This window comes from Crocodylus porosus, unplaced genomic scaffold (genome assembly GCF_001723895.1).
Source record: "Crocodylus porosus isolate Cpor-Errol unplaced genomic scaffold, CroPor_comp1, whole genome shotgun sequence".
Taxonomy (NCBI): Eukaryota; Metazoa; Chordata; order Crocodylia; family Crocodylidae; genus Crocodylus; species Crocodylus porosus.
The window spans coordinates 450,870-478,226 of NW_017728930.1; the positions used below are offsets into that span (position 1 = coordinate 450,870).

The following is a 27,357-nucleotide window of genomic DNA, read 5'->3' on the forward strand; positions in this document are numbered from 1 at the left end:
TGGTTTTGATCCATCGTGTTCATTTGGTATGATTGATTTTCGAGACTTCCTAAGATTAAAGCCGAGCCCGGCCGCTGCCTCATCAGAGGAGGAGATGCCGGCGCGCCATTGCAGGACGGCTCCCGCATGGGGAGCGTTCGGACCCAGCCCAGCCCCTGGACCTCGGCCCCTGGTGCGCGGCTGTGCGCCCGGCCGGCGTGTGCAGGTCCAGCCCTGCGTGCCGGAGCCTCTCCCAACCCAGCCTTCGCCTCTGGGCTGCCAACAAGCCAGCGGGTAGGGATGCACGCGGCCATCCATCCTCGCGGGCCGCCTGCAGCCACCACGCAAGGAGCTGGGGCCAAAAAGAAGGGGCCCCTCTGTGCAGTCACCGCAAGCGCCCTTCTCACCAGGTATGGTGGCGCTGCCGGGAGGTGCTGAGCTTCCCCAGGATGTACCCACTGCTCCCAGCGAGGCCCACTGGAGCTGGGAGATGGGCACAGCACCGCGGGCGGCCAGGGCCTCACCCTGGCACTGGGCATGAGCCAGCCAAGGCAGGCTGGGTGCTGCCAGCAGCAGCAGGTGGGCACATGCGCAGAGCTTGCTGCCGGGTGTCAGGAGCAGAACTGATTGCTTCCATGCCATTTGAATTAATCTTCTGCTTCAGGTGAGACTCCGCTAATCAGTGTGGAGGGGAAGCCGGAACGGGTGCAATCAGATTAATATCACACAACCGGCTCCCGGAAAACAGGCGCCGTGGCCGCGAGCAGGAGGCGCCAGCCTTTGTGGCGGGGTGGCTCCGGCGCGGCGCTGCTTTCCTTACCCCCAGCCTGGCGCAGGGTGGCAGAACACGCCGCGCGCTGACAGCTCCCTTTGTCGCCGGCTTATCTCTGCCCACCAAATGGGATCAGCCTCTTGTCTGGGGCTTGTTAACAAGCAGTGGGGACACAAAAGGGAGAATCCAGAGGAGGAAACGCTGCTTGGTGGGGCGGGGTGGAGCCGCTCTGGGAGCTGCCAGGAAAACAGCATCCTCCGGGGAACCTTTAGCCCAAACCCAGCACCTTTTCTGGGGCATGTGCTGGCTGTCGCCCCCCAGGTGCCCGGCTGCCGGCGCGCAGCAGGCTGGCACGAGGGCAGGTGTCGTGGGGCTGCAGAGTGCCACCCTCCCTGGGGTTCAGCTGGAGCCCAGTACTCGGTCCGGGCAGACCTCTCTGCACTGGGTGTCCATACCTCCCTTCCCAGCCTCCACTGTTGAATCCAGAGGCCCGGCAGTGCCCGGATGGGCAGACACGTCCTGTGCCCCCTGGGGCCGTGCTGCTCCCCTAAGCCCCCGCAAACCTCTGATGCTGGCGGGCAGCGACCCCCTCCGTCAGGGCAGCCCCATCTGCTGCCTGCCGCAAGCGGGCCAGGCTGTGTTCGGCTGCAGAGCCCTGGCCTCGTCTCCCCGCTTGGACCGGGCACCTGGAAACGGTCCTCGGCCCTCGCTGCCATCCGCCCGGCCCCTCGCCCGGCGCCGTGCCTGCTGGTGCCCACCGCAGCCGGCTGCCAGGCTCGTGCCGCTCACGTGCTCGGCTCCGCGTGCTGCAGCTCCCCGGGCCGGCTCCAAGCACAGCCCTCCTCGCCTGCCCCCGCACCCCGCCGGACCCGCGGCCGTGCCCCCCGCAGCCACAGGCAGCCGGAGAGGAAAGGCTGCTTCGCTGCTAATTGAATTACATCGCCATAGAAAGCCGAGAAGTCGTAGCTCATTAGAGCCTCTTGTGTCCCATTATAACAGTGTGTGTTGCCTTTGCGGATTGTCATTATCATATATTACTGCGGGACTCGGCAGCGCTGTTTGTTTATGCATTACATTTTTTCCCCGCTTAGCCAGTGCCCCCCGAGCCTGCTTCTCCGGTACGGTACGGTACGGTACGTGCCGCTCCGGGGGCCGCCGAGGTGCAGCCCGCCTCGCTCCGTGGATAAATCAGGGCTTTGCGAGCGAAAGCCAAATTTATTTTCCAGAGGCCAAATGAGCGGCAGGCGCGCTGGGGTGGAGGGCTGCGTCTGGGCCACGCCGGAGCGTGCTCGGTTGGGGCCAGCCGTGGGTCCAGTCGGCGCGGAGCGTGCTGGCGTCGGTTGCCATTGTCCCTCGGAGCGGGAAGGGGCACGTGCGTGGACTTGCTTCCCCTCCTGCCACAGGCTTGCGTGGGACCCAGACCCAGCGAGGCCCTGTGCCCAGCCTCCCCTCTGCGCCGCCGGCGGAGCCTCTGCCTCCGTGGCCTGGGTCCTTCCCTGGCCACGGACGAGGGCTCAGCGCTGGGCTCCTGCACAGGGACGGGCAAGCGGCAGCCCACGGGGATGCAGGCTCTTGGCCAGGCCCGGCCCTGCGGGCTGTTACGGAGGGGCTGGCTTTGCCAGTGCCGTCGGCTCGTGTATCCCCGGGGCAGGGCTTCCTTCGGGCTTCCCCTCCTCCCGGGGGGCACCGGCGGGGATGCAGCCGGCTCCCATCGTGGCTTGCCGGCACCGAGGAGCTGCAGCGCTGCAAACGTGGCAGAGGCGCCGGCGTGATGCCGGTAACAGGGCGGTCCTTTGCTCCGCTACATGGCTCCTCACCCTGCTCTGCCCACGTTGCCAGCACTCCTCCGGCCCCCCGGGCCCTCCCGGTGGGGGTGGCCGGGCCAGCCTCCCCCGGGGGAAGCGGTGGAGCTGAGCACGGCCTTGCTTTTAATTTTATGTAAATATTCCAGATAGGCATAAAAAAAAAATCTGTGGCATCTGCAATGCAAAGCCCGACTTGTTGATGTCAGATCGCGCTCTATATTCTGCCCAGGTTTATACGAGTGAATTATGCAAATCTTTGATGGAAAAATATTCCTCCTCACATCCTTGAGAGTGTAAAACCGTAGTCAATAATTCATCCCCGCATGTCTCCGACTGGAGGCTTTCTCTTCATTATAACTTGCGCCTAGTTATTTGTCTTTCACATTTTATTGTATATCCTGGTGTAATGCTATGCATTATAAAATTTATCTGCTTCATTATTTTATGATCCTGATCTGGAGGATGCAACGCAGCCGTTCTGCTCCTGGCGGCGCGAGCTGCTGGCTCGACGGGCCGCTGACGGGGCGCATTGGGCCACCCCTCTGTGCAGGCCATGGGGTGCACCCTGCACCCCTGGCTGGGGAGGGAGGAGTGCCTGGGCTCGGGCAGTGCCGCTTTGGAGAATAACCCCCGAGGGGGTCACAGAGCAGCCGCCGTGCGAGGGGAGTTGTGCACGTGTTTCCAAACACAACAGCGCTGCTGGGAACAGCGAGGAGGTGTCAGGCCCGGTGCGGGGAGATGCAGGATGTATGAGCCGCTGCTCCTGGCTCCTGCAGCGGCTGCAGTCTCTTCGGCCACGCACGTTACGAGTTCTTCTTCCATGCGGAGTAAGTCGGGGGGAGGAAGCCCCTTGGCTCTCCAGATCCCCTGCACCCACCATCGCTACGGCGTCTGAGCCCTTTGCAGTCAGGAACGGGGGGGCAGGAAAGAGTTCATCCCACTTTGCAGCTGAGCCGGGGAGGCAGAGAAGCCCGGGCCATCACCGCTCTCTGTTCTCTCCTCCCCCAGTCCCGGCCATGATCACATCCCACCCCAACACGACCATCGCCATCAAGGGGCAGATGAAGGAGCTGAACTGCACGGCCCGAGGGGAGCGGCCCATCATCATCCGCTGGGAGAAAGGCGACACGGTCATCGACCCCGACCGCAACATGCGCTACGCCATCGCCACCAAGGACAACGGCGACGAGGTCATCTCCACCCTCAAGGTGAGAGGCTGCCCCCGGCCCACCCCGGTGGCACCGCCATGGATCAGGGCAGGGCAGGGCAGCGCATGTTCCCATCCTCTTCCCTCTTGGCTCGGGGCACAGCTCAGCCCCCCCAGGGGATGCTCAGAGGTCGGCTGTCTGCCTGTATCCACGCTGAGCCACGGAAGGGACGCGTGGGTTTTCCTGGAGACGGACGCGCTCTCGGTGGGGCGGGCGTGGGGTGGAAGGGGAGGCAGGGGTTGCTGCTCGGTGCCTTCGGTGGTGCTTCAGGTGCGCCCAGGGCCGCCCTCCACGTGGAAGCAGCCATGAGTCCCTGCAAAGGCGCGGGGGCTCGTGGTGCCCTTGCAGTGCAGCCACGGGTGATGGACACCAGACTGCTGCCACGTGGCAGGCCCCGGCATTTCCCCAGCTGGTCTCCCTGGGGCGCGGGGCAGGCAAGGCCAGCACAAGTTTGGGCGCCAGCATGGCCAGGCTAGGTCCCAGGCCGGGATGCTCCCCCGTGAGGGGTTTGCCCCTTTTGACACGGCTCCTTCTGCCTTGGGACGTGCCCAGCTGAAGCCAGCAGACCGTGGCGACTCCGTGTTCTTCTCCTGCCACGCCATCAACTCCTACGGCGAAGACCGAGGCCTGATCCAGCTCACCGTCCAAGGTACTTGTTCCTTGCATGCGAGCGATGCAGCCTCCCTTCCCAGGCACGATCGCTGTGCGGGCAGCTGGCCCAGCCTGTGGGGAAGGGAGGAGTGTTGCAGGGGGTAGAGCCGCTTTCTCCTGCTGGTGCTATTCCCTTGCTCCTGCTTTCTCCCCAAGAGCCCCCAGACCCCCCTGAGCTGGAGATTCGGGAGGTGAAAGCCCGAAGCATGAACCTGCGCTGGACTCAGAGGTTTGATGGGAACAGCATCATCACCGGATTCGATATCGAGTACAAGAACAAGTCCGGTAGGTGTCTGTCCGCATCTCCCTGCCACACAGAGGTACCCCAGGGCAAAGCAGAGGCGCAGCTGCTCCCATTAGATACCCCCATAGCCCGGTGGAAGGAGCTGATGGGATTTGGCTGGGGGGAAGATCATGTCCTCTCAGGTGGAGGGAGAGCCGCTGTGGCTGGGAGTGACTGGGAGCTTGCCCCCGGCGCTGCGGAAGCGGGGCCTTCCCTTGCCGAGGCAGCCCGGGCGCTGGTCACATCCGGACTCTGCGGGTCAGACATGCAGGGAACCGGGTTATCGATGCAGGGCCCTGGGACGTGCCAGGCAGCCCTGCCTCCTCCTGCCTGGGGCGGAGGAAGGGTGCTGGGCACCGCACACCGTGCCTGGTTTCTCTTGTTTATAAAGACACCATTAGCAGCATGCATTTGTGTGTGAGTCCGTCACCGCGCTGCGGATCCCTCGCCTGCTGCCAGCACGGGGAGAGGGGCCCTTCCAGGAAGGGGTGCCGGGGACACAAGTCTCCAGGCCTCAGCTCGTAAAGGGAATCGTCTGATCCCTGTCTCATTGACCAAAGGAGAGCACGGTGTTCATGAACTAGAACGAAGGCATCTCAAGGCCGGGGGTCAGAGAGCCGCTGGCTGTACATGCGCATCAGGAGAGGAGTGGGCAGGCTGGAGCTCCCCCCTCCAAAGCGGAGACCCTGTGGGTTGGATGGGGGAAGCCCCTGGCAGGGTCCTGCTGCGCCGAGGAAGCGCTGGGGAAAATGCCCCGGGCAGACAGATCTGTCTCTTCCTCGCCCTGGGGTTAGTGGCCTGCGGCAGGGGAGTGCTGTGATGAGGAGCAGATCAGGTGCGAGGCCTGATTTTGTTCACACTGCTCAAAGAGGTGCCAAACCCTAGCTTGCTTTCAGGCCATGCAGCACATGGGGCCGTGTCTCGGTGGGAGCCTGTTCTCGTGCGCTTCGTCGCAGGGAGGATGAGCTCACGTGGGAGCAGGGGCAGAGGAGGGCGGCTGGGGCGAGCCCGTCTCCTGAGCAGGCACGGAAAGCGCTCGGCTTGTCTAGCCCAGCTGAAGGCAGGCTGCGCCGGGAGCTGATTGCTCTCTATAAATACATCACGGGTAAATACTGGAGTGGGAGAGGAGCTCTTTAACTTAAAGACAGTGTTGGCACACGAACAAATGAGAACAAACTGGCCCAGAATACGTTTAGGAAGGTGAGCCGCCGGAGTCACGCAGGGAAGACCGGAGCGGCTCCAGGCTGGAGCAGGGGAGGCAGGTTTGGGGGCGCCGGTTCCTCATAGCAGGGGAAGCAGGGTGAGCTGAGCTTGAGACGCTGCAGAGCCGTTGCCTGTGGCCCCTTGCCAGTACCTCTGCCCTCCTTCACACGCTGCCTTTCCAGATTCCTGGGACTTCAAGCAATCGACCCGCAACATCTCCCCGACCATCAACCAAGCGAACATTGTGGACTTGCACCCGGCCTCCGTGTACAGCATCCGCATGTACTCCTTCAACAAGATCGGGCGCAGCGAGCCCAGCAAGGAGCTCACCGTCAGCACAGAGGAAGCAGGTGCTCCGCTGTCCTGCGCCGAGTGCCCGGCCTCGTGCGTGCGGCCGGCACGGGGCAGGCAGTTGCTGGCGGGGGCCAATCTAGCAAGGGCCAGGTTGACCCTGGGATCCGCCCGGAAGTGGCTGTGGCCTCCTGCAAGCCCTGGGTGGGCAGGAGGGGTCCCTCACTGGGAAGCCAGTCCCACATCCCCCAGGAAGAGGCCTGCCTCACTCTGCAGCAGCCCTGCCCAGGCCACGCAGGGCTGAGCTGCGCCCCCCGCCTCCCCTGTGCCCGCACCATCTGCCTGCCCCGGGGGAACGCAGCAGAGCCGCGCGGCGCTTGTTGCTGCAGCCTGCTTCGCAGCCCCTAGCCAGGCACCCACTCCAACAGCGCACGAGCTCTGCTCACACCCTCCTACAAGGGTGGAGCCTGCCCAGGGTCCTATGGCCAGCTCTCTGGGCAACCCAGGAGCATGCACACTTCCATCTTTCTGGGCCCATGTGTCTCTGGGAGCCCTGCCCTGCCCTGGCTGAGTCGGGATGGGCAGCTGCCAGCTGGGGATGGACGGGAAGCCCACAGGCTGTCTGCATTTCCTGGCAGCTGTCTTGCCCATGCCTTGCACTTCTCCACTGCCCTTCTTCCCACCGAGTTTTCCCAGTGCAGAGCTCCCCCTGGGAACGGAGCCGTACCCGCTTTCCCAGCGCCCGGCTCCTTCCTCTGCAGCTTGTAGAAGTGACCCCACGTGGGCTGTTTCTCTGCAGCTCCCGACGGGCCCCCCATGGATGTGACCTTGCAGCCGATGACATCCCAGAGCATCCAGGTCACTTGGAAGGTAGGTGCTGTGCGGGCAGGTAGGCTTGCAGCCCCTGTACGGACGTTCATGGCAGCGGGATGTTGGTGTGCCAAGGGTCCAGTGTCACCGATGAATGGAGGGGAAGCCGAAGGCATCCAGCAGGTCTCGCTTGTGCTACTGAGGCCCTGGCAAGTCACTCACAACTACATGCCTCTGTTTCCCTGTCCGTGCAGTAGAGATTTAATGTGTGCATGCCACACAAGGAGGCCTGAGCAGTGTTTGCCAGGCAGGTCTCGAGAGGAAGGGCCCGGGAGAGGTGCTAAGTACGATCATTAGCGCATTATCACATGTTTAGAGGAGGCTGGTTTTAAGGCCAAGGCTGTATTGGATCCCGGTTGTGAAGAGCAGGCTCTCATTGCAGCTGCGGCTACCCTGGATTTTCACTTTGCACCAGGCCCATGCAAGATTTACTAGACAGAATGAAAACTTCAGGGTGAGATGTGCAGCACACGAGGCCTGTATTTATTGCATTTTATAGCGTCCTTGTTATTTTACAGGCCGTCCATGGGGGCCCGGGGTGGGGGGGCTGGGATAAATATATAAAAATCCAGGCATTTGCTTGCGAAGTGCTCAAGTGACAATCCAGAACGTTTAGCATCAGATTTATTTTTCAGAAGCTGCATAATGAAAAATAAAATTGATTATCAAGTTAGGACTTCAGAACGAACCAGCCAGTCAATAAATTTAGGGTGCCGTCCTCTCGTCTCCCCTCCCCTGAAGCACTGAGAAGCAGATTAATGAAAAATAAGATTCGCTTGGAAGATAAGTCACTTGGTTTTAGGAGTATTTCAGCCAGATGGATCGCTCTGGCTTTAGAACATAAATTTGCAATCACCCCTATTGATTCCCTAATGCTTTGGAGAAATATTGTTAAGATTGATTTTAACCTGGTTTCATGCATTTTTAAGCCCCTCGGACTGCTCTTTTCCCCTCCTCTCTTAATCAGATCATCCGATTAGGACCTAGCCGTGACCAGGCGTTATAAATCGTGACCTTGTCGCTGGCCAGTCAGGTGCCGTCCCCACCATCCGCCCGGCTCCGAGCGGCTCTGGTTGTGTGGTTGCGTTATTGCTTGGCCCCTTTAGCATCTTCAGGACACTCTGCCTGGTAGACGCCGCAGTACAAGAGGGTTTTAGAAATTGGTCGAGCCAGTGGTTCTTGGTCCTGTGTGCGAGGCCCAGGCCCCAGGCTGCATCGCTTCTCTCCCCCGGCATCGTGGGCCTGGCTGGGCGTGGCGTCCTGCGCGGTGCTGGTTGCATGCCCCATGCAAGGTGGTCTAAGCAACGTTTTCCAGGGGCAGCCTGGAGACGTGCTAAGTATGACAAGTAGCTCACTCTCACACGCTTGGTTTTACACCCTGCTCCAGCCCAGACCGCTCCATTGCTTTCCCCGCTCCTGCAGGCCCCGAAGAAGGAGCTCCAGAATGGGGTGATCCGCGGCTACCAGATCGGCTACCGGGAGAACAGCCCTGGCAGCAACGGGCAGTACAGCATCGTGGAGATGAAGGCCACAGGCGACAGCGAGGTCTACACCCTGGACAACCTGAAGAAGTTTGCCCAGTATGGCGTGGTGGTGCAGGCATTCAACCGCGCCGGGACGGGGCCCTCCTCCAGCGAGATCAACGCCACCACGCTGGAGGACGGTAAGCAGTCGTGCTGCCCTCGAGGGAGGCTAGCTGGGCTCCTAGATGGCCTTTGATCCCCTCCCCATCCCATGGACAGAGGGAGCATGGCGAGGGGTCACAGGCAGGCCCAGGACTCAGGTCTCTGGGCTCCTGTCCCGTTGCAGGTAAGTCATGGCCCCAGCTTTTGAGAGCCGGGCCCCACATCACGGATGATCCAACGCTTCCTTGCATGTCTGGTGGGCACACATGTTGCGTGTCAGTGCTCGGGGGTGCCTGGGGCACTAGTGCTGCCGGGAGCTGGGAGCACGCAGCTCTGGAGTCCACGGGACTGCAGCCCAGCGCTGGCAGCCACTTGCCCCTGGCAGCACTGCTCCTGCCCCCAGGGAAGGGTGCTGGTACCACTCTCCCCCCAGCCTGCTGCCTCGGGGCATCGGGCCCGGGAGTGCCCTGTGCAGCCGTTGCCCTATTCAAACACCCCAGGCTCCAGCAGCCCATGGTGGAGACTGGAAAAGGCTGAGAAGGAAGTGCCACGAGGCCCCATTCTTCCAACAGCCATGTGGCCAAGTGGCTGGTGATGAAGAGCTGGGATGGACGAGCGCTGTTAGGATTAAGGCTTCCTCCAGCTCTCTGAGCTCTGCGAGTGCTGGAGGCCTCGACCATGGCCCCCGTGGTGCTGGGAACTCACGGTGCGAGCTGTGCCAGGAGGGATGGGGCCCTGTGTCTCGTGGGAGCATCCACCCTCAGTCTGTACGAGTCCTCTGAGGATTGCAGACCTCCTGTGCCTGCTAGTCCATTTCCTCGTGGGTGGGGAGAGCTGTGGCCATGATGCCGATGGGCAAGCTTTGGCGCTGGCGGCTGAGCTCAGCCAGGTTCCTTGGGTTGTCATGGGGCAAAGGAGCTGCATCCTCACAGACAGCCCTGCTTTCGTGCCAGCGTGCTCCCCCTCTGCCCCAGCCACATGAGCTGCGTCACCTGCATCTGGGGCAAAGAAGCTGGGGCTGGCCAAGCCCCTGGAGCTGCAGGGAGCAGAGAGGTGGGATGTGCCCGCTCCACTTGCCACTCCCTGCCTGCAGGCAAGTCACGCGGGCCCCCAGCGCCCTGCCCGCTGCCCCGCCAGGCCCCGCACGGGTCCGAGCCCGGCCGTGCCGCTGATCGTGTCTGGAAGCTGCTGGCAGCAGCTGGAGGAGGCCCAGGCTGCGGGCCCCGGCAGCTGGCATCCCCGCTTGGCGCGGGCGGCGTTCAGCAGGGAGCAATCAGGCGCAGCCTCAGAGCTGCTTTAAAAACAAAGGAAAAGTTTCATACCACGTTTGCTCAGCAGTTTTTCATACTTAATTAAGGCTCTCGTTAGCCTGTCAGCACAGGATCATTTCCTGGCTATATTAGCACTCCTCCCGGGCCATTCAAGGGCCCCCACTTTAGCAGTGGTGTCTTTTCCATAATGATATTACCTTCATTTTGTTCAACGGGTGAGCTATATTAGTTTATTACGCACAGTCCCTAATTACGTGGTGCTTATATTTTTACACCTAAGTAATATGAAACAATCATCGTTTTCAAAGAGGATCATTAGGGATGATGTATCATCATTTAAATGGCCATAAAAATTAGAGTTACCTCTTGTGGGGCAATGGGATCTAATTACCTTCCTTCCTGCGAGTGCTCCTCTTCTCCCCCTCGCTCGGAGCGCAGCCCCTGCGCTCGGCCATCTCGGCTCTGTGGCTCCGAGGAAGCTTCAAGGTTGCCCTCCGTTCTGCTTGCAAAGGGGCTTTTGTGGCCCGGCCTGGCGGGCCTGGCTCTTTGGCTGGGGGAAGAGGGGCGGCGACTGCTCCGGCTCCACCGGCGCTTCCAACGTCCTGCACAGCCTCAGTCCCTTCCCAATGTTCGCTGTTGTTTGCAACTTAGGAGAGGTCCGAACACCTGCCGTCCACCAGCGCCCTGGGAAAGCAGAGATGCTTTGACGCGTAGCTAAGGGCCCCGTCCTGGAGTATGAGCCTTTGTCCCCTGAGAAGTCCTGGGTGATGTGACAGCAGGAGTCTGGGAGTCAGGGTGGGGCCCAGGAAGCCTGTGCATGGGCTGCTTACAGCTTTGCCTTACAGTCGCTTTGGCTGAAGTCATGCGGGAGCAGAAGGAGACAGGGGTGGGAGAGGCAGGAGACCCTGAGAGCAGAGGGCCAGTGGTGGTCCCCAAGGCAATCAGCACTAAGCCACACTGATAACCCACTTCCCCCGAGCTCCTTGTTGGCCCCTTTGTGCCCTTGCTGCGGCCTTGGCTTTCATGCATCCTGGGCATGGTCAGGATGAGGGCTTGTGCATGCCTCCCATCTGCGCCTGATGTTGGCCAGATGGTGCAGCGATGGTCGCGTGTGCTCTGTGCAAAACAGCAAACCCTGCAAAAGCCAAACGTGACCTGGGGCTTGGGGGGTCCCAGTGTGGGTGGAGCCGCATCTGCCGGCAGGGACAGGACTGGGGCTCTGGCAGTGCCTGCCCACCCCGCCTGGGCTCCCCAGTGCACTGGTCACCCCCGCGACGGGGACCCAGAGACGCTGGTGCTCCCTGGGGCACAGCTAGGGCAGGTTGGCCCTGGCAATAGGTGCGTCCAGACAGGAGGGAGGAGTGCAATGCTGCCTGGTCTCCCACTGATCTCTCTCTCTGCCCGCAGTTCCCAGCCAGCCCCCCGAGAACGTGCGGGCAATATCCATCACGTCCGACGTGGCCGTGATCTCGTGGTCAGAGCCCCCGCGCAGCACCCTAAACGGCGTGCTCAAGGGCTACCGAGTGATCTTCTGGTCTCTCTACATGGACGGAGGTGAGCCCGCACAGGGGCCAGCTCCTCTCCCTCTGGCGTCCCTTCCTCGTCCTAACATTGCCTGACTCTGCCCATGACCGCGAGGGGCTGGGGCCCTCCCCGGCCCCCGCTGCGGCGCAGGCTGGAGCTGGGCCAGCCTCATGCCCACAGCACCCGACCTGTTGCTGGGAGTGGGAGTCCCATCCTGCCGAGGCGGCCGGCTCTGTTCACGAGCCCGGGTCCCGCGGGGAGGGTCCCAGGCTGGCTCGGGCATGGCGGTGATGACCCCGTGTCTCTGCAGAGTGGGGGGAGATGCAGAACATCACCACCACGCGGGAGCGCGTGGAGCTGCGGGGCATGGAGAAGTTCACCAACTACAGCGTGCAGGTGCTGGCGTACACACAGGCCGGCGACGGCGTCCGCAGCAGCGTGCTCTACATCCAGACCAAGGAGGACAGTAAGTGGAGCCTTGCTGAGCCCCGGCCTGGCGCGGAGCACGGGGGCACATCGCAGGGTGGCGAGGAGGAGGGCGCTGGTGCAGCTTCAGGGTGCAGCGAGGCATTGAAGGGCAAGGGAGCGCATGCTGGAAGACTGGACTGATGCCGAGCAGATGGAGGTGGCCGGTGCCTTGCTCCCCCCTTGGCTGCTGGAGCCTGGGTACCGCTGGGCAGCGAGGTGCGTCCCAGCTGCTGGCGGGCGCTGGGACCTGCTGCCTTTGCTGCGCCAGGAGCCTCCCACGCTCCTGCAATCGCATGGCGGCCAGAGATGCACCTGGATCGGGGCCGTGGGTCTCTGCAGCTGTCCATCCCCGGGAGGGGCTGCACGGCCTGGGCCTGGTCTTCTCTGCACTGAGACTGGGCTGGAGCTGGTTACAGCTGCCTGGGTGCAGCCTTTCCCCTCCCCTCCCTGCCCAGCCTGCTGAGATTAATGCCTCTAATGAGAATTAAGGGCTTCAGCCTTGAAAGAGAGTCGTTAGCAGGCAACGAGAGTGGCGGAGAGACGTCCCAGCCACAGGATCAGAGCATAGGGCTGGCCACACATGTTCCCCCTTGCCCGAAACACGAGGGCAGAGGGAGGGGAGCAGGCCCTGACCCAGGCTCCCTCTTCTGCAGCCTGGGGCTGCCTCGTTGGCCTTCCCTGCCTGCTCTGCTGCAGGAGATGTCAGACATCCTGGCATCTGGCAGCATCTCTTAATAACCTCCCTGTAACAAGGGCTGTGCAGGGAAGCAATTAAGGTAACAGGCTCAGCCCGGAGCTGAGCACCGGGCTCTCAAGAGCAGTTGAACCATGGGCCATGTTCGCCCGGGGCGCTCGCGTGCAGGAAGACCTTGGCTGAGGCCCCAGGGACCCTGCTCCTGGGAGCCTCTCAGGGGTGCCCCAGCAGCTGCCAAGCCCTCGAGCCAGCTGAGCACGGTCCCCGGTGCTGGGATGTTGTCCTGGAGCAGGGCAGGGCAGAGGTGCTGTGGCTGCGCGGTCCCGGGGGATGCCAGTCCTTACGGCTGGTTCGAGGAGGTCCCTTCCAGAGCGGCGGCATCTGTCTGCTCAGCTCGGCGGGCAGTGGCTGTGCCGCCTGGACGCGATGCCAAGGATCTCCGTGTGTCCCTAGACCCCTGCAGGCTGCAATCTGTCAGGGGGTGTTTGGGCGAGCATATGTTCCTCTCCTGATTAGGCTGATAGAGCGCGTGTTAATCCAGGCGCCTAGCTCAGGAGAGCCAGCGGCAGAGCCCTGCTTGGCCTGGCAGCCGGCGGAGGTGACCCCGGCCGCGCGGCCAGGCAGAGGCAGGGGTGGACTGCTTCCCCTGGTGCCAGGTGATGCCCAGACCCCTGCAGGGGCGGGTGCGGGAGCATGTTTGTGGGCTGGACTGAGCGGTCCAGGCCTGTGCTCTGGCCACAGAGCTGCATGGTCCGTTGGGCAGGGACTGGGCATTGCAGAGCGAGGCCCTGGATGGGCTCTGCCTCCTCCCAGAGGATGCAGGATGTGGTCCTGAGCTCCACCGCTGTGGTCACTCGGCCTGGTGCACGCACAGGGCTGCATCTGCCCGGCAGCCCCTGACTGAGCCGTGAAGCCTGGAGCTTTTTGTTTTACTCTGAAGCTTTTCCTGGACAATGCAAGGCAGAGGCGCTTCCCTGCCCTCAGCCGCTGCCCGTAGCCCTGGGCAGGCGCTCACCAGGAGGCGGAAAGCCCAGCGCTGAGTTGGGGCTCTGCCCTCTGCGCTGTGCACCCCCGTCCCCCCGGTCCTGGCTTGCCAAGAGGAGGGGACTGTGGCTTCTGGAGCGTAGGGCTGGGGAGGAACCAGTGCCTCAGAATAAGCCAGGTGTGGGAGGTGCATCCGGGAGGATCAGCTGGCAACACGTTTGTGGGTGGCGGAGGCGGGTTGCTCATAGGTCCGTGCGTGCTTTGCTCGGGACGGTGGATCCCCTGATGCCACCTCTCCCTCTCTCAGTTCCAGGCCCTCCCGCTGGCATCAAAGCCGTGCCCTCCTCTGCCAGCAGCGTGGTGGTGTCCTGGCTGCCCCCGACCAAGCCCAACGGCATCATCCGCAAGTACACCATCTTCTGCTCCAGCCCGGGCTCCGGCCAGCCGGTATGTACAGGGCCCGGGGGGTGGGCTGTGATGGGCAAGCACTTTTGGTGGCCATATAGACAGGTGAAGGACATGAGGCCCCTCGGGTCTGAGCCCAGATACCCTGCCCCTCCGACTGCCAGCCGCGCTGGGCAGCCGCCCCATAATCTCCTGGTCCCCCGGGTTAGTGGGCGGACGTGTAGCTCGTGAACGAGCAGCAGAGAGGTCAAGAGAAACAGAGGAGCGAGCCAGGGCTGAGCTGGGGTCCCACCAGTGCTGTAGGGCTGAATGGAGGCGATCCAGCTCCCATCGCCCCCCAGCAGGGTTTGCCTCTGGCCCAGGGCTCCTGCTAACGGCTCGGGGCTGCCTGCCCCTCCCGGCGCTCGGCCACGTCTTGCTCTTCGCAGCCCCTCCGAGGTCAGTCTCTGGGCGGCTGTGTTGCACGGTGTGAAAACGTCCCAGGGAAAGCAGAGCAGCTCAGTGCCATGTTGCTGAGCTTGGAGAGGCAGCAGGGGTGGCCTGACCCATGGGGGCTGGAGCACAGTTGTGCCTGCCCAGGGGCTCTGGGCTTTTGCCCCACGTGCCCTATGCGAGCTACGGCCCGGAGGAGGTTGGGGCCCGGCTTGGACATCTTGGCCTGGGCTCTCCTCCCACCTCTGCATCTGCCCCGTGGCCATTTCTGCCCTTCTCTGGATCCCCCGCTCCCGTGTCACTGGGGTTGCTCCTGCCCTTCCCGGGCGCTGCAGGATGCATTGTGGTCTCCTGCATGCCCTGTCCCTGCTCCGTGACAGAACGGGCTCCTCTCTGCTTGCAGCCCCCGCTCGCCCGAGCTCCAGGCCTCCCTGTGGCATTGCACACACGTGCCCTGCTTGGGCTCCAGCCGGTCCCCGGGGAGGGGCCAGGCCCGCCAGGCAGAAGCAGGTGCCACTGCCTCCCTCTCCGTGGGACCAGAGACCTGCAGCCCAGAGCAGGGAGCAGGGCAAGCGCAGCGGGGAGGCCCCCTGGGCAGGAAGCGGGCAGCAGTGCTGAGGCCGAGGGGCTGTCTGTGCAAGCATGCGTGTGTGCACTTGGCCCCGGGCCGTGATCCCACCTGCTGTTTGTCGCCTTCCGCCGGTTCTTCCACTGCCCCTCCAGCCCCGGGCGCCTTCGAGGGGGAGCTGGGAGACGTTTTACTTGCCAGCAGCTGCCCGAAAATGAAATCAAAATTAAGCTGGGTCCCACCCCCACCCCAGCGCCAGGGGAGAGGGTGACGGGAGGTCTGCGAGCGAGTGCGTATCAAAAGCTCCTTCTCAAATTCATTTCAATATCTGAGCCTCTGGTTTCCAGGGCAACATAATCTTTTCATCAAAGCAACTGGTAAAACCGCTGGGATCCGATATTGTTTTCCTGGCATCTTGTCAAAACTGTCATTTGGTTAAAAAATTATGTATGCCATATAATATTCATCTGCATGTGGCTATACACAGGGGGCATTCGCATCCAACACAACACACATACGCCGCATCGTGCATGCAAGTGTGCCTGTGTGCATGCGTGTCCCTACGCACATGCATGTAAGTGTGTGCGCGTGTGTAAATACGTAAAATGACCCGTCCCTCCCTCCGAGTGGCGGTTTAGTGCTGTAATCCCTCTCCCCTCTGTGCCTGGGAGATGCCAGACCCACGTGTCCCTGCTGAACAGGTGGCTCCAGGCTTTGCGGGCGCTGGGCTGCAGCGTCTCCGTGTCCTTGCCATGCGGGGGAGAACCGGGCCCTGAAGGTGCCTTCCAGCCCACCTTGCTGCCAGGTCTCGCTGCCAGCAGCGAGTCTGGGCCAGTCCCTGTGGTTCGGGTGGGCCCTGCGTCCCTTCCCGCCAGCCCGTGGCTTGGAAGAGAGCGGCCAGGGCCTGGCTGGGCACCGACTGCTCCTCTGGTTCACTCCGTGTCCAATGCGCGGCCGTGCCTGGGCTGATGGGCTTTAGCATCCTGCAGAAGCAATGTCAAATCTCGCCTCGCCTGAGTGCAGGGCAGCCGTCGGGGCCAGCTGGGTGTGCAGGGTGGCTCTGGGGGACCACGCAGGGCTCGGGGCACTTGGTGATGGGGCGTGAGGGCACGGGGGCTGCCTGGCAGGTGGGGGCTGCAGCCCCACCGGGGCAGTGGGACCCGAGGCCTGGGGGCTCTGGCTGCAGCGTTGTGCTGCACGCTGCCCAACCACTCGCCATCTGCTGTCAGCTGCAGAGCAAATTGCTGCGGCCTTCTCGCCAGTCGAGCCCGGGCCTCGCTGGCTCGCTCAGCAGGAGGAACCGCGGGGCTCGGCTATGGCTACGTGAGCGCGCGGGAGCAAATCGTGCTGCCACCGCTCACACCATCTGTTCCTGCAGCTCTGAACGGGCTCCCGGGGGAAATGACGACACCAGCCGGCTTGTGCTGGCACTGAGAGATGCCAGGCGCCGGGCGCGCGCTCGGGGGCCAGGGCCGGGCCAGCCCCTGCAAATGCCAGGCCGCTCCAGGAGCAGTGTCCCCTGTCCAGCCAGCGCTGGCCAGGCCCTGGCCCTGGCTTTCTGCTAAATGAAATCCGTGCCCCTTGGGAACGTGGGGCTTGAAGCTGACCTTAAGCATGGGATGCTGACCGCAGCCATCAAAGCTGTCCGAGGCCGGTTAGGCACCGATGTCCTCTCTGCTCGCAGCTCTCGGGAGCCGGGCACAGCAGCCCAGGCTGGCTCTGGTCATTGCTGTGAGGAGCAGGGCATGCGGGTGCCTCCGGGAAGGGGCAGAAGAGCCCCGTGCCGGGGGTTGGCCCTGCCCTGGGTAACCAGCCGCGCTGCCTCCCACTCCCCGCAGGCCCCCAGCGAGTACGAGACCAGCCCCGACCAGCTCTTCTACCGCATCGCCCACCTGAACCGCGGGCAGCAGTACCTGCTCTGGGTGGCGGCCGTCACCTCTGCGGGCCGCGGCAACATCAGCGAGAAGGTCACCATCGAGCCTGCGGGGAAAGGTACGGCAGGGCCCGGGTGCTCGCGGAGGGGCAGCACAGGAGAGGGGCTTGCAGCCTTGGGGTGTCCCCGTGCCGTGCTCTGGGCAGCCCCTCATGCCCAAAATCCGCTGCCCGTGCCCCTCTCCGGCCTCACGTCCCCTGGGAAACGGGTCCCTGGGTCAGTAATTGCGGCGAGCCCCTTTGCAGCCCTGGGGTGGCTGCTGGTAGGAGCTGCAGGTCCCGCGGGGCTGACCTGGCCTGCCCTGCAGCCCCCGCCAAGATCATCTCCTTCGGTGGCACCGTCACCACCCCCTGGATGAAGGACGTGAGGCTACCCTGCAACTCGGTCGGCGAGCCGGTGCCCGCCATCAAATGGACCAAGGACAGGTAGGATGGGCTCAGCGCCAGTCCCCCCGGGGGGTCCTGCCTGGGAGGAGCTACCCTTGGCGCGTGGGCTCCGTGGCTCCCGGGGCTACGTGCCCAAAGCCTCTGGGGGGCCTGGCTGGTGGCTGGGGTGTTGCACTCTGCCCCATGGCCTGGGAGGGAGCTGGTGCTGACGAGCCCCTGGGCCTCCGCCATGCTCGCAGCGAGGACTCTGCCATCCCGGTGACGGTGGACGGGCACCGCCTGATCCAAGCCAACGGCACGCTGGTCCTGCGCTCGGTGAAAGCAGAGGATTCTGGGTACTACACCTGCACCGCCACCAACACCTGGGGCTTCGACACCATCATCATCAACCTGCTGGTGCAAGGTAAAGGCCGTGCGGGGCAGCCAGGGCGGACCCAGCCGGGCCTGCCAGTTCGGCCGCAGCAGCCCTGGAAGGAACCGCGCGGCCGGTGGGTCTCAGCTGCCCGGCGGCCCACGGGGCATCGCAGTTGCCCACTGCAGGCACATGCAGGTGTTGTGGTGCTCGGCCTGGGCACCTTCCCACCTGCCAGCCCACCAGGCTAGGGGTGTCTCCATGTGCCGTGTCATTGCCGGGGCTCTGCGGGTTAGCTGCGGGCACACGTCAGGTCAAAGGGGTGGCAGGAGAGTAACCCTTTAGCAGGGCAGGGGAGCGGTGCTGGTTCCAGTGGAAAATGCCTGCAGTGACTGTGCTGTCTCCCTGGCCTAGTGCCCCCGGACCAACCCCGCTTGACCGTGTCTAAAACCTCCGCCTCATCCATCACGTTGGCCTGGATCCCAGGGGACAACGGTGGCAGCTCCATCCGAGGTAAGGCAGCGCCTGGCTGGGAGCAGGGAGCCCTTGAGGCTGGTCGGCCTGCGGGCACTGGTGCTTTGGGCCGTGCTGCGTGGGGCCGCGCGCGGTGGTGTCCATGCACAGCTCCAAAAGGAGAGTGCAGTGCAGTGGTTAAAGTAGGGCTTGACCTTGGGGCCTTGGCATCCTCCGTCTCCAGCAAGGGTAATGCTCCTGGCCGGGGTGGAGGCTTCAAGTCACCATCCTGTGCTGCCAAAGCCTGCAGACATCCTGCGGCTGAAGCTGCTAACAGGGCAGGCCGCGCAGGCTGGCGCTAGGGTGGGCACGAGCCGCTGCTCCAATGCCCGTGACACCCTGCGCCTCCCCACCCAGGACTGTCCCCCCCGCGGCCGCTCCCCTTCCCGCCGTGGCGCGACGTGACAGCGCTCTGGGAAGTCCCGCGCCTCCATGCGAGGGATACGCGGGAACAGCTGCAGAATGGGGAGCGGGGAGGCGGACGGAGACCCTGCTTACAACTAATTAAAAGCATGAAAGTAATTACAAGCCAATCTCCCCAGCCGGCCGCCTTTCACTCCAACGGCCTCTGTTGATAAATTTGGTTATAATTGGATTAGGAATATTAAAAACACGCTGCATGTAAAGAAATAAGTAAGTCGGGGATGGTGTGTGATCCCAGCCCAGCAAGCGCTGGGCCAGCAGCCCGTTGGGGTCCTCCGTCTGCAGTGCCCCGGGTGGAGCTGCCTTGGGAACGGCATCATAGCAGGCGATGGGCAGGGATGAGGCCGGGCATCTCTCTGGATGGACAGCCCCCACCCCAAGCTTGCACGCGACTGGGGGCTGCGACTGCAGGGAACCACTTGGTGCAGGTGTGGTGGGTCATAGGCCGCGTGCAGTCAGGCCTCGTGTTTGGATGCTGGGATGGGATGCGGGGCGTGTGAGCGGGGTGCACCTGGGTGCTGGCAGGGACGCTCATGCAGGATGTCCAGGCACTGCCATCACCACCCAACACAGGTGAAGCCTCCTGGCCTTTCCCTGGCCCCACTGGGGGGCAGTCGGGGCAGAGGCAAATCTCCCGACTGCCGCAGCTAAAGCCAGGACGGCCCCAGGCAGAGGAGCCCCTTGTTTCCAGCCGGGGGCTGCACCACGGGGCCTTAGATTTACTTGTCCCAATATCAAAGCGCTCCCAGCCAGGGGAGCAGTAACATGTTCTGCCCCTTGCACGTGGACCAGCTGATCCAAAACATCTGGCTGGCTCCAAGACCCAGTCCCCAAAGGGGCCGCAGACCGGCGACCGGCTGAGCCAGCAGCCACGTGCACGGGGACAGGCGCTCGCTCGGCAGCACGGGAAAGCCGAGCCTGTGACATACGTGTCTGTGCCATGCCCTGGCCAGGGCTCCCTGCTCCCCGTGGCTGGCAGATGTTTAGCACGGGGTTCAGCATGGATGGTAGGAGGTCGCGCTTGCACGTGCACGCACGCGTTGCCGACTCTCTTAAGGGCCGTTGTGCAGTCTCGTTTTCGTCTCTCCGGCTGAAGCAGGTCATTTAGGCTTGGAATAGCTGTCTGGTCTTTGCGCACGGAGAATGCTAACACGGGCCCTGTCTGTGCGGACCGACGGGCCGGCAGAGCTGTGCCAGGATCCAGTCTGTGCGGCTCTCCACCCTCCAGATAAAAGTCTCTCCCTCGGCCAGTTTGTCCTGGGGGACAGTCAGGGTTAAAGATGCAGGAAAGCGTGTGCATGTATGTATGTGTGCAGGCACTTGTGTTGCACAGGGTGGCTGTGAAATGCTTAGCCGGCACATGCATGGAAAGGTGGCCTTCGGGCCCCGCTGGACTGGCTCACGTGTTAGGGGCCTGGCGGGCGAGTCGCTGCGGGCGCAGGGTCCTGGGACCGCGAGAGAGCTCGGAGCGGCGCTCGCCTGATCACAGCCTAACGACTGCGGCTGTGTCGCTGTGCCTGCCTCTCCCCCGCCAAAGCCCAAAGAGCCATTTTAAGGCCTGCTGTTGACAGGAGTGTAACAGGTTTATTCATCGAGGACGCGGTGTGCTTCCTAATGCTCTTAATCATGTGAAAGGAGGTGGCATTCGGTGACAGAAGCAACTTCCGAGCAGGTTCCCCAGGGAGCTAGTTAATTCTGGCTTCCCTTTATAGCCGCGCTCCAGTCAATCACGCCCCGCGCTCTCCGGGCCCTGATGTGAATGCAGGTAACTGCAAAGCGCCGGCAATGGCACCAGGCGAGCTGGGCCGGGGAGCAAGGCCGGGGGCGTGAGTGCGGCCCAACCCGGCGGGGTCCGGGGCGGGGGGCCAGGACTGCGTGACCCTGGGGTAGAGGCCAGGACCCAAAGAGGTTGTTCGGTACAAACACCACAGTGCAAGGACCCTCTGCAGGAAGGGGAAGGCGGGGTTTCCTAGAGCAAATCTGCGCCCCCACAGCCACGGCAGAGCCAGCCTCACCGTGTCGGGGAGGAGGCTGCTCGGGGCGATCCCTGCCCCCACGAGCGGGGAGGCGGTGGGCAGGCACCAGGGAGCAGCGCTGGGGGCAGCAGCCAGGCACTGACCCCGCTGGTCCCTCTGCTCCGCGTGGCCGGCGCTGGGGTGAGGGTGCGACGCGGGGCAGGCGTCTGGGCTCTGACCGGCCTGGGGCAGGGGGCGGTGGAGCAGGCGGGGGGGGGGTGCCGGGCAGGCCCGGTCTGGAAGCACTCGTGTGCCAGCACAGCCTTGCAAGGGAGACCCAGGATCGGGGGGAGAGGGGGCTGGCGACTGCAAGAGTCCCACCGAGGCCTCCACGGCCCCCGCTCGTGCAGCACCTCCCGTGGTGGCTGGAAGCATCTCGACCCATGTGGGAGCACAGGGGAGCCCCGGGCCAAGGGGCTGTGGGCCCCTGCACTCTCCAGCACCGGGCGCGCAGCATGTCCCAGGCCACGTGCAAACCCCAGGGATGGTGCATGGGGCACTGGCTGCCCGGCCCTTCTGCACGGGCAGCAGCAGGAGCCACGGCTGACTCGGAGCAGCCCTGAGGCACGACAGCCACTGCTCGTGCATCGCCCGCTTCGGCTCTCCACCCCAGGGCTTCCCCTGCCCACCCCGTTGCCGTGCTGTTTGCCGTCTGCGTTGGCCCCATCCACTCCTGCTGGTCCCTCTGGCAGTAATGGCCCCGCTCCTCCCCGCAGGCTTCGTGCTGCAGTACTCGGTGGACAACAGCGAGGAGTGGAAGGACGTGTTCATCAGCTCCAGCGAGCGCTCCTTCAAGCTGGACAGCCTCAAGTGCGGCACGTGGTACAAGGTGAAGCTGGCGGCCAAGAACAGCGTGGGCGCCGGGCGCATCAGCGAGATCATCGAGGCCAAGACGCACGGCAGAGGTAGCGCGCTCGCCGCTCAGGGGCGCCGGCCACCTTCACCGCTTCCCCTGGCACGCGTGGTCCAGAGGAGGGTCTGGCTGTCTCTGAGGGCAGGAGGGGTCGGGGGTCTGAGCCCGGGCAGCCCAGGCTCTGCCGTGATGCCACGTAGGGGCTTCCCCCTGCTTCCCGGCTGAAGGAGGGCGTGCACCTTGCCCTCTGCGCCTGGCGGGGCAGTGCCCCGTCGCCTGCTCCCTGCCACTGCCCGCCCGCCGGCGCAGCCCAGGGCTCTGCGCTCCAGGCAGCGCGGCACCAGCTGTGTTTCCCCTCCGGCCTTGTCAGGAGCCCCTTTAAAACTGGGCACTGGCGTGCGCTGAGGAGCTCAGGGCAGAGGCATTACTGCTGCTTGTGACTGATGGCACAAGCAAGGCATCTCCCCAGCGCACCGAGGTGACCTCTGCGGCCACGTGCTGCAGCTCTGCACCACTGGCCCAAGCTGGACCTGCGCTTGTGGTCCCCGGGCTTCATTGCCTGGCCACAAGCATCCCCTGCCGCAGGGAGTGGAGCCGCAGCCCGAGGGGGACCCTTGCTGTCCTCTTGCTCGCAGTGTCCAGCAGCCCCCGGGCACGGGGCTTTGCTCTCGAGTCCCCACACGCAGCAGCCCGGACCGGCGGCACCGAGGGGAGGTGGCAGCTGGGGTGGGCTGCGAGGGGCTTGCTCTTTGCTAGCGGCTGCAGGGGGAGGGGGCTCCCACCAACTCTGCAGGCCTGAGCCCCCAGCCCTGCCGCGGCAGCTGCTTGAGGCGCTGGGGCCCGGGCCCGGCGGACGCCGTGAGAGCCTGACGGCACACTGCCCCCACAGAGCCCTCCTTCAGCAAGGACCAGCACCTCTTCACCCACATCAACGCCACGCACGCCCGGCTGAACCTGCAGGGCTGGAGCAGCGGGGGCTGCCCCATCACCGCCATCGTCCTCGAGTACCGGCCCAAGGGCAACTGGGTCTGGCAGAGCCTCAGGACCAACAGCTCCGGCGAGGTCTTCCTGACTGAGCTGCGTGAGGCCACCTGGTACGAGCTGCGCATGAAGGCCTGCAACAGCGCTGGCTGCGGCAACGAGACCACCCAGTTCGCCACGCTGGACTATGACGGCAGTGAGTGCGCGGGGCTGGCGGAGGAGCACGGGGCCGGGGATGGTGTCAGCAAGGGTCCTCAGCCAGTCTGGGCTCTCACTTTGGCCCTCCGTGAACCCACTGCGCAGGCCGCGCACGTCCCCAGCTTTGCACAGGGCATCCAGCCGTAGGGCCTGGCCTCACTGCCCCCTGTGTGTGCTCTGCCCAGGCACCATCCCCCCCATCAAGTCCGCTCAGGGGGAGGGAGATGACGTGAAGAAGCTTTTCACCATCGCCTGCCCCGTAATCCTGGCCACGCTCGGGGTGGCGCTGCTCTTCATCATCCGCAAGAAGAGGAAGGAGAAGCGCCTGAAGAGGCTGCGCGGTGAGCGTGCATCCCACTGGTGCCGGGGGGTAGGGCCCAGCATCCTTGGGCAGTGACCCCAGGCGTGTGCAGGACTGGCCGTTAGCACGTGGCGGGGGCTGCCTGAGTCGGGCTTGCGGCTGGAGAGCGTGCAGGGGCCCGGGGGCTTCCCCCCTGGGGGGACAGGCTCCGGCCTGGGAGCAGAGAGGCCCAGCCCAGGCCAGCAGCCTGGGGACGGCTGCCGGGGGCAGGGAGCAGGCGTCACTGCTCGGCTGCGGGAGGGAGGCAGGCACACGGCCGTGTCCTGGAGGGGGCTTGGGAAGTCCCTGTGTTCGCACCCAGCGTGCTGCTCCCTCCCGTCCCCTGCCGCCAACGCAGTGCATCGCTCTGAAAATGCGCCTTGTGCTTTGTGTTCGCAGATGCCAAGAGCTTGGCGGAGATGCTGATAAGGTGGGTGGCCCCCGACTGGCGTGCTCGGCCGTGCGGGCTTCCCTGGGGCCGCTGTCACGTCCCTTTGCAGTGGCACGGGCTGGGAGGCCTGGTGCGGTGCAGCTGCGGCTGCCTGGGTCCCCTCGCGGTCAGCGCCGTCCCACCCGGGTCCCAGCGCACCGCAGGCGTGCTGCGCCACGCCGGGCTGAGCCAGGCCTAACGGGCGTCTCTTCCCGCAGCAAGAACAACCGGAGCTTCGACACGCCGGTGAAGGGGCCGCCGCAGGGGCCGCGACTGCACATCGACATCCCCCGCGTGCAGCTGCTCATCGAGGACAAGGAGGGCATCAAGCAGCTGGGTAAGCGGGGCGCCCGGCGGCCAGGGGAGAGGATGGGGATGAGGAGTGCTCCCTCCAGCACGGGGAGCCTGTCGCACCCTTTGCCCGGAGCCGGGAGCACGGGGCTCAGCCTTCCTCCCCCCACGCTGTGAGAAGGGCTTTGGAGGGCTGCCGCCCTGTGCACAGAGTCTGACGCCCCGGGGTCGAGTAGGGCAGAGCTGGGGGCTCCTGGCAGGCCAGAGACGCCGGCGCCCTCAGTACGGAGGCTCTGAGAGGGCAGCAAGGGCTCCCTGAGGTCAGCGCTCAAGCCCGGGCTCCTCCCTCCGCAGGGGACGATAAAGCGACCATCCCGGTGACGGACACAGAGTTCAGCCAGGCCGTGAACCCCCAGAGCTTTTGCACCGGGGTCTCGCTGCACCACCCCGCTCTGATCCAGAACACCGGGCCCTTGATCGACATGTCGGACATCCGACCCGGCACCAGTAAGTGGGGGCGCCCGGGCCTGGCACACTGCCCTTCGCCTCACGGCCCTGCACCGCCGCCTCGGTCCCCAGTCCCCCAGCCCCGGGGCCTTGCCGCCAGGTGTGCAGCAGCACCCGGAGCACCCCGGGCTATTCCCGCAGTGCCCCGGGGTCGCTCCGTTCTTTCCAGGCAGGTCGAACAGGGCTCTCCCCGAGGAGCTCACAGATTCAATTAGGGCCTGACCAGCCGGCAGGGAAGGGTAGTGAGTGGGGAGAGATGGGCTGAGGACTTAGGAGATGGCCTGTGGATGGCGCAGTTATAATCCATCGTAAAGTGACCGTGTCTGGCTGCAGTCACACCATGCACACAGCTCTGTGAGTTGGTCCGAGTGCAGCCCTGGCGCCGGGAATTTTCATGCCAGAGAAATTTTTCTAAGTCCCACCCAGGCCCCATGTCAGCCCCGTGCACGCCTCTGGGCAGTGGACCTGTCGCCTGTGCACCCGAAGGCTGGCACCAGGTCGTGCCCATGCGCTCCTGTGCCAGGTTGACCTGTCGTCCGGGCAGCTCACCCTGCCTGCCACCCCCCGTGCCTCAGCTGAAACGGCAGTCACAGGAGAGTGGGTCTAAGGCTCGCGGCTCCACAGTTACTCGAGTCTTGTCTGACCTGGGGGTTTGGAGGCTCCCTCTCCATCCCCCGGAGGTCTCCAGCCTGGGGAAGCAGGCGGTGGGGCGCTGCGTTGCACTGAATTTCCATGCCAAAGAACAAATAGGCTTGACTTGGCGCTGGGACTTCCCTGCCTCAGATCCTGTGTCCAGGAAAAACGTGAAGTCTGCGCACAGCACCCGCAACAGGTACTCCAGCCAGTGGACCCTCACCAAGTGCCAGGCGTCCACCCCGGCACGGACGCTAACCTCCGACTGGAGGACGGTGGGGTCCCAGCATGGCATCACCGTCACGGAGAGCGACAGCTATAGCGCCAGCCTGTCTCAGGATACAGGTGAGCCAGGGCCGCAGAAGGCGCCGGCCCAGATGATCAGCACCTGAGGCAAAGCCCAGCCTCCTGGTGCACCTGAGAGAAGCCATCTCCTCCCTCTCCTCTCCCAAGCCTTGCTCGCTGCGTTCCTGCTACCCGCCTCTGCCAGCCCTGCAGCTCCCCCTGGGAAAGATGGGGACCGCGTGCACCATTTGCAGCCCCCCTTGCCTTGCCTTGAGTGCGGGTGTTCTCCTAGCACCTGTCTTACCCGCTCCTGCTGAGCATGTCCTGCCAGGACTGGCCCAGGGCAGCCTGCTGGACGAGCAGCTTTGCCCTGCCAGACAGGTGCCCGCTGGGGCTGGGCAGGGACCAGCATCTCCATCGCACGGGAGACTCCCCAGTCCCGAATCCCTTTCCCTTCCGGATCCCAACCCAGGGGAGGTTTCAGAGCATCCCAGGAAAGGAGCACGTGTTTCAGGCCAATCGCCACTGGATCCTGCTGATTTCAGTGACATGTAGATGCACAGTTCATGGTAAATGCATTTCCAGGCCACGCACAGACAGCAATAATATACAGCTAGAAATGAACTAGGATGCCCCTTCGTCCTGCAAACCGCGGGAGGCTCTTTGGGCTGATCACGGGGGGTCTTGTGTACATCAAAATCCAAGCATTTTTAAATGGAAAGGTCATCCCTGCACTGCAGAGCTCAGCTGGTTGCCCTGGCACAGGGTGTTTCTGAGGAAGGCTTAGCTGGGCAGAGCAGCATTCCCCCCCATCTCCGCTCTCGGGGCTTGCACCTCGGTGTCCCCCGGCTGCCCGCCACGCCGGACTGAGTTCTGTCCCTGCTTTCCAGACAAGGGGCGGAACAGCATGGTGTCCACGGAGAGCGCCTCGTCCACCTACGAGGAGCTGGCGCGGGCCTACGAGCACGCCAAGCTGGAGGAGCAGCTGCAGCACGCCAAGTTCGAGATCACCGAGTGCTTCATCTCCGACAGCTCCTCCGACCAGATGACCACGGGCACCAACGAGAACGCAGACAGCATGACGTCCATGAGCACCCCCTCCGAGCCTGGCATCTGCCGCTTCACCGCCTCCCCTCCCAAGCCGCAGGACAGCGACAGGGGCAAGAACGTGGCGGTGCCCATCCCACACAGGGCTAACAAGAGTGAGTATCCCTGCGCGCTGCCAGGGCCGGCGGCCCCGCGTGGGAGCAAGGCTGCCTGTCCCAGGGCAGAGGGTCATGCTCTTGGCCTGCCCTGGGGAGCCATGTCCAAGCAGGGGCTGCAGGTGTGACCACAGCTGGGCGACCTCAGCAGCAGAGAGCCCTTGGTAATGAGCCCCGCACCTGCCTTTGCTTAACCCAGGCTTTCCCGTTCACGGTCCATTCATGCACCCGCACATCCCAGGCTGAATTGGCAGCTGCTCTTAGCTCAGGCCAAGTGGGTCCCATGCTTGGTGGCCAGGCCTTCAAAGGGAAGGCGTCTGCCAAAGGGAAACCGAGGAACAAAAATGGCAGCCTTGCGGACAGGGATTTCTCTGTGACGGTGGGGGGTGCGGCCCCGTCTCTGCTTCTCCTGGCCCCTTGCGTGGGTCTGGGGCTCTCATGGTCTGGGGCAGAACATCGTCTGCATTTGCTGTGCTGGTTTGTGGTCCCAGCCGAGCGAGCAGCAGAGCTTGGATCCCCGGCTGCAAGCAGCCCGTCTCCCCCTGCTCCGGAGGGGAGAGAGGAGGAGGGGGACTCTTCGGACAGGGTCAGCCCCCGCTGTTGTGTACCCTACAAAGAAGTGCTTATCTGAGCACAGCCCTGGGTACATGCACACATCCTCCCATGCAGCCGTGAGCTCTTACACCCCTTGGATCCGTTGCACAGTCAGGGCTTGCTCCGCGCCTTGCCCCTGCCTGGCCCCTTTCCTTGGTGTCTGCCCACTTCCAGCATCACAGCTGTCCACGCTGGGATGGGACCTGGCAGGTCGCTGATCTGCAGCTGCTTAACACGGCTCCATTTCTCTGCCCTCCCTGTTTGACTTGCACCCAGCCTGAGTCTCAGGAATCATGGCCAGGAGCAGCACCCAGGCCTGTCCGGGAGCAGGAGGACCTGCCGGGAGGCAGGGCCACGAGTTCAGTCCTGTGTGTGCTGCCACAGAGGA

General features: G+C 63.9%; 1 protein-coding gene across 2 annotated transcripts in view; it reads left to right on the top strand.

Annotated features, from left to right (window-relative positions):
• The window catches only part of DSCAML1 (DS cell adhesion molecule like 1), a 149,228-nt gene that overhangs the window by 119,580 nt on the left and 2,291 nt on the right, over nucleotides 1–27,357 (top strand). For both annotated transcript variants that reach the window (XM_019543083.1, XM_019543084.1), the window contains 21 exons: nucleotides 3,565–3,764; nucleotides 4,317–4,413; nucleotides 4,572–4,700; nucleotides 6,084–6,251; nucleotides 6,992–7,062; nucleotides 8,485–8,725; nucleotides 11,366–11,512; nucleotides 11,793–11,948; nucleotides 13,936–14,075; nucleotides 16,872–17,025; nucleotides 17,274–17,391; nucleotides 17,592–17,755; nucleotides 18,119–18,217; nucleotides 21,372–21,560; nucleotides 22,398–22,685; nucleotides 22,873–23,028; nucleotides 23,427–23,457; nucleotides 23,676–23,794; nucleotides 24,103–24,255; nucleotides 25,039–25,233; nucleotides 26,064–26,375. In XM_019543083.1, the coding sequence (XP_019398628.1) occupies nucleotides 3,565–3,764; nucleotides 4,317–4,413; nucleotides 4,572–4,700; nucleotides 6,084–6,251; nucleotides 6,992–7,062; nucleotides 8,485–8,725; nucleotides 11,366–11,512; nucleotides 11,793–11,948; nucleotides 13,936–14,075; nucleotides 16,872–17,025; nucleotides 17,274–17,391; nucleotides 17,592–17,755; nucleotides 18,119–18,217; nucleotides 21,372–21,560; nucleotides 22,398–22,685; nucleotides 22,873–23,028; nucleotides 23,427–23,457; nucleotides 23,676–23,794; nucleotides 24,103–24,255; nucleotides 25,039–25,233; nucleotides 26,064–26,375 (3,327 nt within the window). The remainder of the gene's footprint in view (nucleotides 1–3,564; nucleotides 3,765–4,316; nucleotides 4,414–4,571; nucleotides 4,701–6,083; nucleotides 6,252–6,991; nucleotides 7,063–8,484; nucleotides 8,726–11,365; nucleotides 11,513–11,792; nucleotides 11,949–13,935; nucleotides 14,076–16,871; nucleotides 17,026–17,273; nucleotides 17,392–17,591; nucleotides 17,756–18,118; nucleotides 18,218–21,371; nucleotides 21,561–22,397; nucleotides 22,686–22,872; nucleotides 23,029–23,426; nucleotides 23,458–23,675; nucleotides 23,795–24,102; nucleotides 24,256–25,038; nucleotides 25,234–26,063; nucleotides 26,376–27,357) is intronic.